Below are 16,367 nucleotides of genomic sequence, written 5' to 3' on the forward strand. Positions count from 1 at the left end.
CCTGTTTGGGAAATTAAAGATGACCTTCATGCAAGGTCACGTCGACTGCGACGGCAATTTGGTCCTTTAAATGGCAAACCAAATTCTGCACCCACAGATGTTCTCTCTCAATAATCCATCAGCTTTCTGTTATGGGAGAAAATGTTCAAAGCCATTAATCAAAGCATCAAATGCAAGAAGCCTAAGAAGGGTATTTTTACATTAAAAAGGCCACCAATGTATGTTGTATTTGTCATAAGAACATGGAATAAAGTTGGATGCTACAATAAAAAAAAGACATTTGGATAGCTCAATTGATAGATTGACAAAAAATAGTTTAATAATCAACAACAGCATGCTGCAAAGATTATTATAGAAGAGTTGGACTTACTCATTGCTACTCATACAAGGCCCATGGGTGCAAAACTGACTTAAACATTTACAAACTGTGTTGTTTTTACCCCTCTCTTCCCAAAAGAGCTGTTTATTCACAATATTTTCACTTCTTTTTTTCTCTTTTCAAATAGTATTATATGGGTGTGCCCGTGACCAAGTTAAGACAAAGATGGATTCCAGGCAGAGGAAAAAAGGCTCAAAATGTCACAGGGTAATTACATCCAGCACACTCTTTCTCTCTCTCTCTCTTCCTTCTTCTCAAATCCTTTCAAAGGAGCAATCTTAAGGTTTATCATAGTCCGTGAGAGGTTGAGGAAATCAAGTGTAAGATCCCTTTTTTGAGACAAAGGAAACCCAGCTAGGCCCATTAAGTCCCCCTGTTTTTAAGCAGGAAAATGGCTGCCGAGAGCTTTCAGGGCCCCCCTCTCTCTCTGCTCTGTTGAAGGACTCCTGAGCCGTGCCTCTAATAGCAGACCGCTCATCTGGTGCTGAGCTCTGATTGGCTACACCAGGCTGCCGCTGTTAACCAGCCAATTGCCCGAGCACTGCAAAAAAACAGCAAGCAATGTCAAAGAAGGGGAAAAAAAACATTGTCTGTCGAAAAACCTACAACAAAAAACAGCATGTAAAGAAAATAATAGCAACACGGCGTCTGATGACGATTTAATCGCCTTTGAAGCTACGATCTGTGGAAATGTACACTATTATGTTTGTTCAGCGGCTTTAAATTGATTTTGAAGGTGTCTGCTCAAAAATATTAAAACACATAGTCGCGCTGATATTTTTTTTATAATAGTTTAGTGGCACAAGTATTTTTGCCAAATGCAGCATAATGCATTTGTCAGTTGGGTAAACGCGAGTGGCAGATTCGACACGGCACATATTCGAGCAGTTAAACGACTAATATAATTTTCTAAAGTCAGTTATATATGTATTTAACCGGGTCATAGCGTAGGTGAAAATAGACAACACGAAATTGTGTTTTATTAAATAAAAAGGCGACATAGAAGTTTGTAGCGAAAGTGCGGCTCAGCGTTCGACATGGGCAAAGCCTAGCGGTGTATTGTGGGAGAGACAGAAGCTACACACATACACACACAATATGTGCTGGCTCTCGCCGAAAAAGCAGGCACTATTCCTCAAGATAAATCATGTAATCTAAGCGGCGGAAGGTGAAGGTGATTTCTTTAGCAATTCAAGACAAAAATCCCCTCGATCGGACCAGCCATGTCCAAGCCGGGGGAGCGAAACAAATTGCACGAAGACCATGGCAGAAAGCAGAGTTCAAGTAAGCTTTTCCCCCCTCTCCTCTCTCGTCAATTGTCCGTCGTGATGGTGTTACATTGTCGCTTAAAGTCATGCACGTTTGTGTGGAAGTGTCGAGGAAGAGGGGCGACTGGTGTCGGTGGTGGTAACGGGACCGTGTTGAGTTAGCGCTGCCTCACGTTAGCTTGCTTCCCCCCCACCGTTTTTGCTTGATCGCTCGCCTGTCCTTTCCAGCGCTGGCCAACGGCACCGACAGTCACCCGGTGTGCGGTTCGGCGGAGAAGCGGAGTCACCACTGGAGAAGTTACAAGTTGATAATCGACCCGGCGCTCAAGAAGGGATCGCACAAGGTCTACCGCTACGATGGACACACGTTCAACATGCCCGTAAGTGAACGCCGAGTCGGCGACCTCCATGATGGGGCTACGGTGTGTCTGTATAGGGTTGTGGGTTCACTGTTCGGTGTTCTTCCTGCTTTGTTTACGTGGTTAACATCAAAGTGTGTGCATGCCTTGCCGCCTTCTCAGAACCCGGGGATACCACCGGTGGACATCGTTCGAGACCCCAGAATCGGACGTCTTTGGACCAAGTACAAAGAAACCGACTTGCCGGTTCCCAAATTTAAGGTATATTGACAGCAAGTGTGCGCTGAGAATATGTGTTGGGGTGTCATAACTTCCAAAGTTGTGTACACATTCCCTTTGGCTCATCTTCAGGATTTCCTGGAAAGCTGTTCTCAAAACTCAGCCTTGAGTGTGGTTTCTCCTCACAAAATACAACCTTTTCTACACCCTGTAAAACTGATTTTCTGGAGCTTATTTTGCGGAGTCTTCTCACCCCAGTAACAACAGCCAGAGATCCTCTAAATGACAGGAGTGTTCTGTTTTTAAGGACCTCTGCAAAAAAACATGAACACTAGTCAAAGATCCTCTATATGACAGGAGCACCCTGCTGCTTTAAAGGACCTACTGCAGAAACACTAGCCAAAGATCCTCCACATGACAGGAGCACCCTGCTGCTTTAAAGGACCTTGCTAGCCAAAAATCCTTTATATGACAGGAGCACACTAATGATTTTAAGGACCTACTGCTGAAACATCTATCAAAGATCTTCTTAAACTGCTATTTTTAAGGAACAGATGAAGCGATGCTAGTCAAATATTCTCACAATGACACGAATTCTCTGTTGTTTTTATTGACCTACATCAAAAACCAGCATTACGACAGGACTCCCCACTCTGGAAAAACTAGTCAAAGATCCTCTCTGTGGAAAAACAGATTTTCTGTTTTGTCGAGTTGTCGGTTTATTATTTCACGGTAGAAACTATGCATCAATTCCTTTCGCTTTTGACATAAGTGAAGTTAGCTGGTTTTGTAAATGTGTTTCTTTATTTTTCTCAAACTGCTGCACTTCCCTATAAGTCCCCTGCTTTAGCCTACTGGTTTTTGCCACAACCCCAACACCCTTAAGCACTTTTCTTTCTTTTTAAATACTTCCTCCAAGATCGACGAGTGCTACATCGGCCCCGTGCCTCCAAAGGAGGTGACGTTCGCTCGTCTGAATGACAACATCAGGGAGGGCTTCCTCACTGACATGTGCAAGAAGTTTGGGGACATTGAGGAAGTGGAGATCCTCTACAACCCGAAGAACAAGAAGCACCTGGGCATTGCTAAAGTGGTCTTTGAGAGCGTCAAGGCCGCTAAGGTGGCCGTGCAGTCGCTGCACAACACGTCCGTGATGGGGAACATCATCCATGTGGAGCTTGACCCCAAAGGTAAACCTGACTGACGTCCTCCTTACTTGTAGTGTGCAGCGTATGAAAAGCTGCATTATTTCAGGCAACAGCTGTCAGGTAGTTGGCTCCATTGCTTGGGCACCTAATTGAATTTCATTGAATTGTAATCCCTGCTCCCACAAGCCCACTGCTGAGGGTGCCCTCTACTCCCAGTGTGCCTAATTTCAGCCATGTAAACAAACACTTAAACAACCTGTCAGCATCCTCCCCCCTGCAGCTCTACTCGCTTTAATGTAGGTGCTACAATTGTAGCTTCAGTCAGGTAATAGTTGCGTGGGCACTGTCCCATTCCGAAAAGTTTTTTTCTTCCATAGATTTTTGGGTTTGTTTCCAGCTGCAAACGAGCATTCCCTGTTGTTAGAACAATGCCAGATTACCTCCAACAATGGCCTCTTTATAAACTTGCCATCAAATCCCTTTCTGTTTGCTATTCCTCAGGTGAGAATCGCCTTCGGTACTTCCAGCTCCTGATGAATGGCAGCTACACTCCGCGGACTCTTCCTGTCGGCGTGGAGGAAGCAAGGGAAGTCTCTCCTCGTAGCCTGGCGGAAGCCTTACTGGTAAATTGGGGGAAATTCATTCAATATGAGGAATTGCTGAGCTCAGCAGACTTATTTATCCAGAGATGCCTTTTTTTTATCAGTGAACACAGGTGGTCGAGCAGAATGGTTCTTGTTTGCCCTTCCTTTAAGGAATTGCATCTCAAAAGGGCTTTGAAATATGCACTTTGACCTTGTAGCATTACACCCTCCCACCCCAGTCTCCCGCCTGTGCCCAGCCCTGATACTCCCATCCACTAGTTAATTTTTTACTTTTGTCAAGACATGTTTGTTTTTTGTGCAACTTCCCGTCGAGCATCAAAATTTATAATTTTTAAATATTTCCATTGCATCTAAGAGACAATCTGCACAATGGCGCTCTTTTTTCAAATTGTCCAAATATTTAGCATGGGAAATTCCACAGCAACACTTGTTGCCCAGATGCCATGTCAAATCTGGTCATTTGTGATTTGTTAGGTATGCATCAACAAAAAAATGAGTTCCTTGTTGATTTTAAAATCAATCTTGGATCACAGTTGGCGGTAGGGGTGGAAGTGTGTGCCATAATCACAGTTCGGTTTATTTTCAGTACAGTAAGGGAAAGCGCAAAACACAAGACCGGACTGGAACTATTTAGCTTTTGTGTAAACAGCTTTTAATGGTTTAAATAAAAAAACTGCAACCTGCAGCAGCTGCTTTTATCTTAGCCGCTTTGTCCGATTACACAAAAATCGCATTACAAATACATTTGCCAGTTATGCTGCTATTTTCCCTTTTCTCGCTGTTTTATTTGTCCAAATATGTCCTCCTCTTCTAATCCAGACTTTTATTTGTCCGTCCTGAAGGCATACGAGCCAATCCGCAGGTTATCTGAAAGCGGCCTCTCTGCAGCATCAGGGCCGGTGCCACCCAGCAGCAGCAGTTCCACCACACCGCTGTCCCTGGAGACGGGCTACTCGAGCCTAAGGCAGGACACGCCCCAGTCCCAGGGGACCCCACGCCAGGCAGGCACGCCCTTCTCTCAAGACTCCAGCTACTCCAGTCGTCAGTCTACGCCTGCGTACCAGTCCAGCCGGGCAGAGAGTTCGGGAGGATACAAGTCCCGGAGACACGAGAGCAAGTTCCAGGATGCATACAACCGTAGACCGGAGAGGCCTCAGTATCGTAGCAACATGTATCGGAGTACGTCGTCTGAGCAAGCGCCCTTTAAACAGCAGCATCTCACCCCGCCGGAACCGCCGCCAACAACTCCGTCTTTCACCTACACAGCACCTCCCCCTGCTACGCCAAATTTCAAGTCGGCTTTCTCACCCTACCAGGCTCCCTTGCCACCAGCTTTCCCAGCTTCGGAACCCACGTTTCATCACCCAGCCCAAAGGGAGGGTGAGTACCACAGACCCCCACAGCCGCCCCCGGTAGCTCCTACTGACTTTCCGCCCGTTAAGGATAGACCTGAAACGCCTCCCATCCCAGAGCCTCCACCCGAACCGGGACCCCAACCAACCACGCCGCCTCCTCAAACCCCCGAGCACTGCCCCTCACCCGGTTCCCCGGCCCCGGATCCAGAGCGCAATAGCCTGGATTCTCGTATTGAGATGCTCCTCAAGGAGAAAAGGACTAAACTGCTGCCCTTCCTGGCGGAGCAAGTCTCGGACACTGAGGTGCGAATGGAGGGAAGTCCCATTTCCTCCTCGTCCTCACAGCTCTCCCCCATTCCCCTGTACACCGCTGGGACGCAAAACTCCCGTCCCTGTAGCACAGGCTTGGAGGACATCAGTCCCACCCCGCTGCCGGATTCAGACGAGGACGAGACGATACTTGGGACCGCCTCGCTAGTAAAGAGAATCGGCTCTCCTGTCCGTGAGATGACAAGCAACAGTGAGGTGAAAGATGAACTTCCTCGGGACCACTCAGAAACTGACAAAATGGACACGGTAAGACATAACATTCACCAAACACCTCAGACATAATCATTCATTCATTCATTCATTCATTCATTCATTCATTCATTTTCTGCTGCTTTTTCCTCAATAATGCTCATTTTTATTTTTTAATGATGCAAACAGAGCTATTGATGAACAATGTTTGTTACAATGGTGTAGAACTGCACTTCATCATGTGGAGGCCTGTTTGTATTATTTGAACTTCCCTATGCAGCAACAGTAGAAGTGAAAACAATTACAGCGGCTCTCTGTATGATTCAGTGCAGGGGTGTCCAGACCTTTTCCTCTGGGGACACACACAGAAATGTTAAATGTTAAAAACCAATCCATATAAATGTTAAGCCATCTGAACAACATACATTAGCTTTGAGTTGTAGGCACAAGAAGTAAGGCGTGGTTTCAAGTGCTTATAGTAAACTTTCCCTTTTCATTCCACTCGTTTCTTCAATTAAAAAAAAATCGTGGGTTTCCCAGCATCTCAAATGTGGCGTATCAGCTTAAACATGTTTGTGTGTAAAGGAGTTTTGTCCTCCTGTGTTTCTGCACGCTTGACTTATGTGCAATTGAGGAATGAAATACTATTTTTGTTTCCTGTTTCGCTTGCAAAGGAAAGCACTAATTTGACTGTTGGCCCCATTCAGTGCTATACTTCCTGTGCCTGCCCGAGCCTGACAGTCAGGACTGGTCGCCCGCCGCGTGTGTTCTCACATTTCAGTTATTACAAGGCAAACATCATTTGTGTAACGACGCCACTCCTGCTTCAGGATAACTATTGTTTCCTTTGCAATGGTTCCAACTGGGGAGCCTTTTTCATGTTACAGATCTTTCATCAGTGCTTCGGTTCATAATTTGCTGTCATTTTGATTGAGCAACAGGAGCCTCACTTTCATTGACCTCTCAAATTAAAGATTGTGATTGGAACAGAAACTGATAACATACCACCTTCCCCTTTGCACGCTTCGTCTCGGGCCCTCTGCAGCTCTAAAATAATAACACGCTTAGCCCTCAGAGAATTTACGTTTTTGTTCCTGTGACACACTCTTGCAAGTCTTTGACCTGACATAGGTCTTGTATCGGTGACCATACCATCAAAGAGCGCTTGACGTTGCTTCAGTGAGAATAATGTTGAAGCATATGGCGTGTTTTTCTGCAACACATAATAACTCTTTGTGTTTCATAATGTTTTCCACAAAGGAATCAAAGTTATCACGTAGAGAAGAAACATGAGACATGACATTGCCAGAAGATCATAGCACTTACTAAATGCCAAGTCAGCTAATGGCACAATGTATGTTTATTCCAGGCACTAGGGACATAGCTGTATGCCTTTAAGTTTAAACCAGGCGTTTCCAAACTTTTTTTATACTCACCTGTTCCCACTTGGCAATTAATCATGTTTCTTAAGCCTTTTCGTCCTCGTTCTTCTTCACCTATTTTGGATCAACATTTGCAATAAAACTGTTGTAACAAGTGACTTTGTGACAGTTCCAGTACCACTCTCCGTGTCACTTTAATTGTAATTGTTCATTAGTGACAAAGGAAGCTAACAAAAAATAGTGGAGCAGCATCATTTGATTTTATTTTAAATCCGACCAAAGTATGGCATCACATGTGTGCGCTCGGACCTCAAGAAATACTGTAACTGATGAGATGTTTCTTACTAATATATGCATGCATATGAGCACCACCTAGTGGACAGGATAATGTTCTCCCTGCAGTAAGACACCTTGTAAAAATGTTTCGCTCTACCCTTGTCACACAGAGTCATCAGTCGTCGGGAGAAGACATGGAGATCTCGGATGATGAGATGCCCGGCACGCCAATCACCGGTGGTGATTGTAGCAAAGGCATTGTCGTGAATTCTGCCGTGTCCCCCCTCCAGACGCTAGCCCTCCATCCCCCCGGGTTCCCCCACCTCGCCCACCAGGCCGGCTTCGCCATCCCCCATCACCACCTTGGCCCCCACTCGGCCGTGCCGGGGCACCACCTCGCTGCTCACCCCGGCGTGCACCCACACATGCTGCCGCATATGGCTCACTACCCGCCAAACATGATTCCGCTGGTGCAAATGGAACTGATGAGCTGTTTGCGGTGGGAACAGTGGAGTACAGTCCCCATGTCCTTTCAGATGCAACAGCAGATGCTGAGTCGCATGGCTCAGACACGTGGCCCTTATCCCTATCCACATTTTCTGGATAGCGCCGCGTCCGGGCCATTTGCGGGACCCTATCCGCATTTGTCCATGGGGGCTGCGCACGGTGCAGCGGGGGCTCCCGGGCAACAGTGGCAGCATCACAGTATACCTAAGTTCAACCCAACTGTCCCTCCTCCTGGGTATGAAACTAAAAAGGAGGATCCCCACAAGGCCACTATCGAAGGTGTCCTTCAGGTCATTGTCAAAGAACTGAAGGCTATCATGAAGAGGGACCTCAACCGTAAAATGGTGGAGGTCGTCGCTTTCAGAGCTTTTGATGAATGGTGGGAGAAGAAGGAACGCTCAGCAAAGGTAAGGACTTCTTTTTACATTTCACCAGTCTTGATTTTGGTTTTTAATTTACACAGTTGAAAAGTGCCGTTTTGTATGTCTGTAGCAATAATGCTAATGATCTGCGTTTGTCAACATTTGTCTGTGACATTGTGTGGCTCCAAGAAGCGTCATTGTGCTCTTCATTCGCTTTGTTCACATGTTTTCCCAGGCGTCCTTGACTCCAATTAAAGGTGCTGAAGGGAAAGAAGAAGAAAGACCAAAGCCTAAAGAGACAATAGGTTCGAGCCTGCTCGAGAACTGGAACAAGGGCGAGGGGCTTGGCTACGAAGGAATGGGCCTGGGAATTGGTTTGCGAGGAGCCATCCGGTTGCCATCCTTCAAGGTCAGTCAAAGGAGTTTTGCTATTCCTGACCACCATGGCCACGGTTTTTGGTGTTCATTCACATGCTGCGTGCAGGTCAAAAGGAAGGACCCACCTGAGGCCGCCACTGCGGGGGAGAACAAACGAGCGCGACCCTCCACCCCAGTGGAAGACGAGCTGGAGGATGAAGGTATACGCCCCAACCTCCTGTTGGTGTTGGGTACGTGCTGCACATCCACAGCTGCTCATGTTTTCACTGTTCACCTCTGTTAGACCGTGAGCGAGACCCGGCGGAGCTGCCCTTGGACGACCCCAAAATGGGCGCCGATAGTATCTCGGCCAAACGAAGACACTCGCGCCCTCTGGAGCTGGACAGCGAGGGCGAGGAGGAGGTGGACACCTCTGGGAAAGAGGAGGAGTCACTTGGGGACAGAGAGGAAGAGCCAGATGAAAGAGAGCCGGCTGACCGGCTGTCTCCAAGCAAAGTAAGCCCCCCTTCTAAAGATGGCAGCTGCTGGTACGCCACACCACACGATGTTGGTGAAATATTCTTCCCCCTGGTTTTGTTTTTGCAGAGCGGTGAAGAGGAGGGTGGCAGAGAGTCATCTAGTGGGAGTGCATCATCAGACTCCTCAGATGATGGTACTTTATTAACCAAATGCCAAACTTGCACACATTCTCGCGTCTTTACATGATCTCTTGCAGAGTTTTTTTTTAATATAAAACTGTAGCATCTTTTAATCTCACAGAGTCCACAAGTTCAGGGTCCTCCAAAAGTAGCTCAGACTCCTCATCAGAGAGCTCCGAGTCTTCGGAATACGAGTTGAGCTCAGAAGAAGAGGACTCGGAGGTGGAAGTCGAAGATGAGGATGAGGGCAAAGGTTCCAAGAGCTCTTCGTCCTCGTCGTCTTCTTCGTCCTCGTCCTCTGATGAAGAAGGGGAGGCAGGCTCCAAGCCGCCGAGTCCTCCTGCGGAGGTGACCACAAACTCTATGGAGGATCAAAGACCTCCAAGACATGAGGAAGGGGTACCCGAGGGCCTGAAGCCACCGTCACCTAAAGGTGTTCCCGGTAGGTGTCTCCTCCTAAATTACAAATCATTTTAGTTTTAATGTTGTTCAATAAAATTGTTTGGTTTTTAGTCATAAAGGAAGGCGTTTGTGCAGTGAAGTCAGAACATCAGGAGAACTTACGGCCGCGCACGCCAACAGGCGCCCTGCTTGACAGCAACCATGAGAACAAACCCAAAGGTAAAGCAGAGCCTCAGGAAATGGCCCCCCAGCCGGGCCGATCGGCCCCGTCCCACCTCGATTCCAAAACAGCCACACCCAGATCCACCTCTGCCTCTTTAATGCACCTCCCTCTCCCGCCTCACCCGACAGTAGAAGATCGCTCCCTCCTCCACCCGCCTTCCGCTCCTCTGCCAGAACTCCCTCAGCGGGCTCGGCTCCCCACGGACGAGGACATTCCCCGAACACCTGGCAGGGACCTGATGGAGCGTGCCAGGAGTCTGGGCAAGTCTCAGAGCACGGACACGGTGCCCAACACCCCAGGTAGTGACGCCCCGCTGACGGGGAGCAGCCTGATGCTCAGCTCCCCTCACATTCCTGGTAGTCCCTTTTCCTACCCTGCACAGTCTCCTGTCCTTAGCGCTGGAGTCCCTCGCACTCCTGGTAGAGACTTAACCTTCACCCCTGTCTTCCCCGACCCCTCAACACTTCCTCTTAATCGGAAGATTTCCTCTGAGAGCCTGGACGATAGGCCTCTGTTTAAGGAGCCTCCCATCAGCCACTTGCCTAACCAAGCCTCATCAACAGGTACCGAGCCTGCAGGCAGCCTATCAGAGGAGCTCCCCGTGGGCTTCACAGAGGAGGATTCTGACGTGTTCGACTGCATCTCCTCAAAGCGTAAACCCGGGCGACCCAAAGGCAGAAAGATCCCCGCCGTCTCTGTCTCAGCAGTTGATGAGTCTTTGGATCTGTCGCCTGAATTGACATCTTTAGCCAACAACACGCATATCCGAGACCTTGCCATGCAGAAGATGTCCTCCAAGTCTCCCAGTGGCCCCAGTCCAGACTTAAGGGCAGGTGAACCTAAGATGGTGCTGTCTGAAGCCGAAGACGGATTCCTCTCCTACGAAGACGACACTCCCGTGCCCATAAAGCCCGCTAGGAGGGCGCGGCGCAATTGGGAGGAGCTGTTGCTCGACAGCCTGTCGCCCGTCACCACGCCGCCGCGGGCGTACTTCACACGACGCAGCGACTTTGAGGAAATGACCATCTTGTACGACATCTGGAATGAAGGCATTGATGAGGAGGACGTACGGCTGTTGCAAGTCACTTATGACAAGATGCTGCAACAGGATAACGGCAACGACTGGCTCAACGACACACTTTGGGTCAACCATCCTCATATCCTTTCAAACATCATCAATCGTTGCTTTGTCTGACATGATGACAGTTACAAGTTTGAAACCAAAGGGGTCATTTCTATGAAAAATCAGTCCGTTTATTGACGTGTTGTAGTACTATCCCCGTTGTAGTTCCTACCTTGACCTCTCTGCACCCACCAACATCCCCCGCATTAAGAAGAAGAGGCGGGACGACGGTATGAGGGATCACATGACCGGCTGTGCCAGAAGCGAGGGCTACTACAAGATCGACAAGAAGGACAAGATCAAGTACCTTCAGAGCACCCGGCTGCAGTCGGAGGAGCCGCCCGTGGACACACAGGTGGGGGGTATAGTGGAGGAAACTTTCCAGACTGTTGTAAAAGTTGAGATATTTGACAGACTGTTTGTGTGCAGGGCATGAGCATTCCCGCACAAGTCCACGCCTCCACCAGGGCAGGATCGGAGCGGCGGTCCGAGCAGCGCCGCCTGCTGTCGTCATTTGCGTGCGACAGTGACCTGTTGAAATTCAACCAGCTCAAGGTGAGCAAACACACACACACACACACACACACACATATATATATATATATATATATATATATATATATATATATATATATATATATATATATATATATATATAATATAAAGAATGTTGACAAATCTCCGTTTTTTCCTCTCTTTCAGTTCCGTAAGAAGAAGATCCGATTTTGCAAGTCTCACATCCATGACTGGGGTTTGTTTGCCTTGGAACCCATCGCTGCAGATGAGATGGTCATAGAGTACGTGGGACAAAACATCAGACAGGTGAGGACGCATTTAGCGTTCTTCTATTCACGTTTAGTGCATACTTCTTCAAAGATCGATCGTCATCACCACATGTTGATGATGCCACAAAGCTGATATTATATATCTTGTTGACTCTTAAGTAATCTGTGAATGCAAGGTCCAAAGCTACAATGTCAAGTTTGATCTGGATCACATCCAGTATGTCTGGTTGGTGACCGTTTCAGTTTGCTTTGGCCTGTTTTATCAGAAGCGTTGTGCAAGTTACTGGCCAAATTTTCATACATTGACTTGAATATAAGACAACCGATCTTTTTCAAGAAAGTATTCAAAAACAACAAATCACCATTAAAAAAAAATACAGTTCTCAAACTTTCACTTTGACACAATTATTTATGTTAAATATCTAAACTATGAACTCTGTGTGTAGTTTGCATGTTCTCCCCGTGCATGCGTGGGTTTTCTCCGGGTACTCCGGTTTCCTCCCACATTCCAAAAACATGCTAGGTTAATTGGCGACTCCAAATTGTCCATAGGTATGAATGTGAGTGTGAATGGTTGTTTGTCTATATGTGCCCTGTGATTGGCCGGCGACCAGTCCAGGGTGTACCCCGCCTCTCGCCCGAAGACAGCTGGGATAGGCTCCAGCATCCTCCGCGACCCTCATGAGGAAAAGCTGTAGCAAATGAATGAATGAATCTAAACTATGTCAACATAACACAAACATCAAAAATAGCTATTTATTTACAAACATAAACTATGTTCACCTTTACTAAACTGTGTCCAGATGCTCACGTGCGAGTCTGTTATGTGTCTTATTCATGTCTAAGATGTCTGGTTTTCTATGATTGTGTCTACCTCATTGGGTAATGCAAGTGTAAAGGAAATTATAGGGATGTTATTAGAGGGCTTTAATCATGCTAACAAAAAACACACAGAGGTCATAAACGGATTTTCTACTGGCTTTCTACTCTTTGCTGTGTGTGTTTGCAGGTGATTGCGGACATGCGTGAGAAACGCTACGAGGATGAGGGCATCGGCAGCAGCTACATGTTCCGTGTGGACCACGACACCATCATCGATGCCACCAAGTGTGGCAACTTTGCACGCTTCATCAACCACAGTTGCAATGTAAGACAGCGACGACGACTAAATGCATTCGTCCCAAACTTTTTGTCTCATGAGACTCAATGTTTTTGACCTCCTTTTCCAGCCTAACTGTTACGCCAAGGTCATCACTGTGGAGGCGCAAAAGAAGATTGTGATCTACTCGAGACAGGCCATCAATGTCAACGAGGAGATCACGTACGACTACAAGTTCCCCATTGAGGACGAGAAGATTCCCTGCCTTTGCGGCGCGGAGAACTGCCGGGGGACGCTCAATTAAGGCCAGAGGGTCTTTTTACTGCACTCATCACATGTTGATTGTTTACGATTTATGGTGCTGTTCAGTCGGACGTGTCTGGGGGGGGGGGCTTTTATTTTAATTTTCACGTCTCCTTCTCACCCCGGTATTCCGCCACATGTGCAGCTGCTCCTTTTGACACAAAAAGGATGGAAGAAGAAGCAAAGCCTTCTTTTTCCAACTCTTGATTCTGCCTCTGGACTAATTCATCACACGAATCAACTAGAATGACCACAAAGGGGCAAACCCTCCGTAATAAGTGAGGGCACAAAAATCCTTAAATGTTAGCCTACTTAAAACCAACAACTATCACATCATGCATTGATACAGAATTGATGCATTTTATCCAGTTATAGTGTTCTCTTCAAGAGTATTTATGGGCGCACATACTGTAAGTGTTCCACAACGTGCAATGCAGCGCCCCCTGTAGGCCCGCAATGCACAGGCAATCATGTAGTCATCCTGAAAAAAAAATTAAGCTTGAAGTGTGTGAGAGCTGACTTCATCTTGTATTATTACAACTCAGTGTTTAATACCTAAACAAATCATCATGGCACTTCCGCTTTATCACCCCCTGGACATCATATTTTACTTTTCATCTGGTTGCTTTAACAATAATTGAGTTTGTTTTTTTTTTAATCCAGTGATGTGAATATTGTATACTTGTACAAAAGACCTACAAGCTTTTTTTTTTTTTACACTGTCACGGGGTCACACTTTTAAGATTTCTTTTCTAGTAAAAGACTGACTATTAAAAAAAAATCAGGGAATTTACAAGGAATTAAGTTTATTTAAGGTTAAAGAAAAGAACAAAAAAGAGGAAAGAAAGAAGGTCCACTGCGTCCAGGAAGTCACCATCTCCCCCTTTTGGAAAGATTGTTTCTTGTAGAAACGTCTTCTCTTAATTGTCCGTCTTGCTTTGTAATTCTCTTTAAAGTGTGTACATAAGCTAACTGTGAATATTATATAAATATATATATTTTTGTTCCCCAGGGATTTGCTACACACATCAAGAGCTCCGAGAGCTGTGTAACAATATGATTGCGAGCGGTGAGCTTGTAGCAGGACATTTTTCAGCTTGTGTCAAGCTTTTGTTTTGTTAGGTTTATTTGTATTGTAAATTCTATGAAAAGTTGTTTTGTGGTGTGGAGAGAAAGGAAAAAGTGCATAATCGGCATAGGAAGGGGACTGAACAATCAGCCTGCTCCTCTTTGTCTATTTATTACATAACAAATGTATGAAAATGTTCAACATGGAAATAAAGCAGTTTTGCATACATCCATACATAGTTTCTTTGGAGAAAAGTGATTATAATTTGACGTTTGGCAGCTCTGCAATCTGAATGACATCTCAAAGAACAAATCGGCATGATTACTCTTAATGTATTTTACGTGTATTTTTTAGCCTGTGAAATGACCGTGTACCCTGAAGTTTTTATTTATAACAACGGACTCTTAGCTTGGCTGAATGTGACTGTGAATGGTTGTCTATATGTGCCCTGTGATTGGCTGGCGACCAGTCCAGGGCGAACCCCTCCTCTCGCCTAAAAGTGAACTGGATTAAGCAGCATAGAAAAAGAAATTATTGAAAGAATTATTGAATTAATTGGGAATCATTTACCCCACTCCCACTTTCAATCTATTTATATTTAAATTTAGCATAACGTGTGTGACCACTTGTTGCGAGGCAGGATGTAAAACAAAATGGCTAGGATGACAAAGTAACAGCACCATCTTCTGGTTGTGGTGAGGCACCGGCACGAGGTCATAATGGGCACATATGTTCAATTTAGCTCAATTTAGCTTTATTTTACGTTAACATTAATTGTTTCAAACTTGGTTTGACACAGACTATTTTTGTAACGTATTAGTCAATTATTTTGACTGTTGTTTATGCTCGACGTCACTCTTGCACGAGCCAGGACAAAAAGGCTTTGTGTGTGTGTGTGTGGTCGGTCATGGCCGTGCCAGGAGGCGGGTGGTGTGTAAAGACAAAGATAATTAGCATTAGCTATCAGCTCAAACACAAACACACACACACACACACACTCCCTGTCACTAGTCTGTAATCAACAACGCCAGTATGATAACATGTTATGTTGCGAAAGTGCGGAACAGAAATGATTGGGCATAGTACTGGCTTGGCTACAGAACCAAAATTCTTCTGACGCTGTCCGGCATTGTCATTATTGAATCTTTAAATTAGAATTTTGTAGGCAAAATGAATAGAGAGAAAATGACTAGAATGATAATGCGTTCGCACGTCGCGAATGTGCTGAACAGAAAAGAATGGCCAAATTGTTTGTAGTTAGCATTAGCATCAAAGACCAAAAGAATGAAACTGTAGAAGTGGGTGGGCTCGACGCAGGCGTATTAAATAAATGTTTCTTCCTTCCTTACAGTGTTACCAAAGCTTAATAATCAACATATAAAATAGTTATACTAACATTCATGGCGGCCCATTCGACGGAAGTGGAGTTAACAAACCTAACCATTTAGAGTTCTTGGTTAGCATGACAGTAAGTAGCATTTCTCTAAAGCACCTCAAAACAGTAATATATATGTACACAGTATATTTGAATTTCCATTTGACATAAATAAGCTGTTTTGACACATGAAAAGGCATAGTTAATAATCTAAACTGTACTATATAACGTGTAACTTTACTGGAATACGGTATTGGCGCTAGAAAGAACATGCATTTTTGGTCAAAAAACATCTGGGATATATAAACTACTTGGTAATACAGAAAATGTAAGGATGTGACATGTGATTTTAAATGCTGTTGACTATATTCGAAATATATCATTTAAGACCATTAGGTGCAGTGCGACCGCAGCCGACCCAAGGGTTCGCCCCGCCGCCCCTGTGAGCGCTTTGGCTTCTCTGGATGCCCAGACCCCGCGACTGAAGGTGGGATGGATGTGTCTGAAGTTGTTCCTGAGAGGCGTGTCCTGCTCCGCGTCCTTCTCTGTGGAGAACATCTGGGAGGTAAACTCACCTAGCTAAAACAAAAAAA

At 45.8% G+C, this 16,367-nt stretch overlaps 2 protein-coding genes and 2 long non-coding RNA genes across 9 annotated transcripts in view; 2 read left to right on the plus strand and 2 right to left on the minus strand.

The window, feature by feature from the left end:
- Positions 1-14,702, plus strand: part of setd1ba (SET domain containing 1B, histone lysine methyltransferase a) — a 15,805-nt gene extending 1,103 nt beyond the window's left edge. For 2 of the 6 annotated variants that reach the window (XM_078794124.1, XM_078794125.1), the window contains 19 exons: positions 507-586; positions 821-1,663; positions 1,876-2,027; positions 2,169-2,267; positions 3,145-3,415; positions 3,875-3,996; positions 4,821-5,909; positions 7,681-8,424; positions 8,615-8,788; positions 8,864-8,957; positions 9,041-9,252; positions 9,343-9,409; positions 9,517-9,837; positions 9,909-11,176; positions 11,331-11,498; positions 11,573-11,698; positions 11,846-11,965; positions 12,938-13,075; positions 13,158-14,702. In XM_078794124.1, the coding sequence (XP_078650250.1) occupies positions 1,603-1,663; positions 1,876-2,027; positions 2,169-2,267; positions 3,145-3,415; positions 3,875-3,996; positions 4,821-5,909; positions 7,681-8,424; positions 8,615-8,788; positions 8,864-8,957; positions 9,041-9,252; positions 9,343-9,409; positions 9,517-9,837; positions 9,909-11,176; positions 11,331-11,498; positions 11,573-11,698; positions 11,846-11,965; positions 12,938-13,075; positions 13,158-13,331 (5,400 nt within the window). In that variant the 5' untranslated portion in view covers positions 507-586; positions 821-1,602 and the 3' untranslated portion in view covers positions 13,332-14,702. The remainder of the gene's footprint in view (positions 1-506; positions 587-820; positions 1,664-1,875; positions 2,028-2,168; positions 2,268-3,144; positions 3,416-3,874; positions 3,997-4,820; positions 5,910-7,680; positions 8,425-8,614; positions 8,789-8,863; positions 8,958-9,040; positions 9,253-9,342; positions 9,410-9,516; positions 9,838-9,908; positions 11,177-11,330; positions 11,499-11,572; positions 11,699-11,845; positions 11,966-12,937; positions 13,076-13,157) is intronic. The other 4 variants (XM_078794126.1, XM_078794127.1, XM_078794128.1 and 1 more) reach the window with 4 other exon arrangements.
- On the minus strand, positions 298-2,217 carry LOC144901093 (uncharacterized). Its single transcript, XR_013629267.1, has 2 exons — positions 1,821-2,217; positions 298-920 (listed from the first exon to the last, which is right to left on the minus strand). It is a non-coding gene; the product is annotated as an uncharacterized LOC144901093 (long non-coding RNA).
- The window catches only part of car15 (carbonic anhydrase 15), a 4,731-nt gene continuing 2,425 nt past the window's right edge, over positions 14,062-16,367 (minus strand). The window contains exon 8 of the mRNA XM_058064808.2: positions 14,062-16,353. Coding sequence (XP_057920791.2) covers positions 16,138-16,353 — 216 coding nt within the window. The 3' untranslated portion in view covers positions 14,062-16,137. The remainder of the gene's footprint in view (positions 16,354-16,367) is intronic.
- LOC144901094 (uncharacterized) overlaps positions 15,813-16,367 on the plus strand; it is a 5,045-nt gene continuing 4,490 nt past the window's right edge. Inside the window, exons 1-2 of the long non-coding RNA XR_013629268.1 lie at positions 15,813-15,867; positions 16,163-16,339. This is a non-coding gene — a long non-coding RNA (uncharacterized LOC144901094). The remainder of the gene's footprint in view (positions 15,868-16,162; positions 16,340-16,367) is intronic.

Source organism: Doryrhamphus excisus, linkage group LG10, assembly GCF_037039965.1.
Source record: "Doryrhamphus excisus strain RoL-2023G ecotype Guam linkage group LG10, RoL_Dexc_Guam_v1.1, whole genome shotgun sequence".
Taxonomy (NCBI): domain Eukaryota; kingdom Metazoa; phylum Chordata; class Actinopteri; order Syngnathiformes; family Syngnathidae; genus Doryrhamphus; species Doryrhamphus excisus.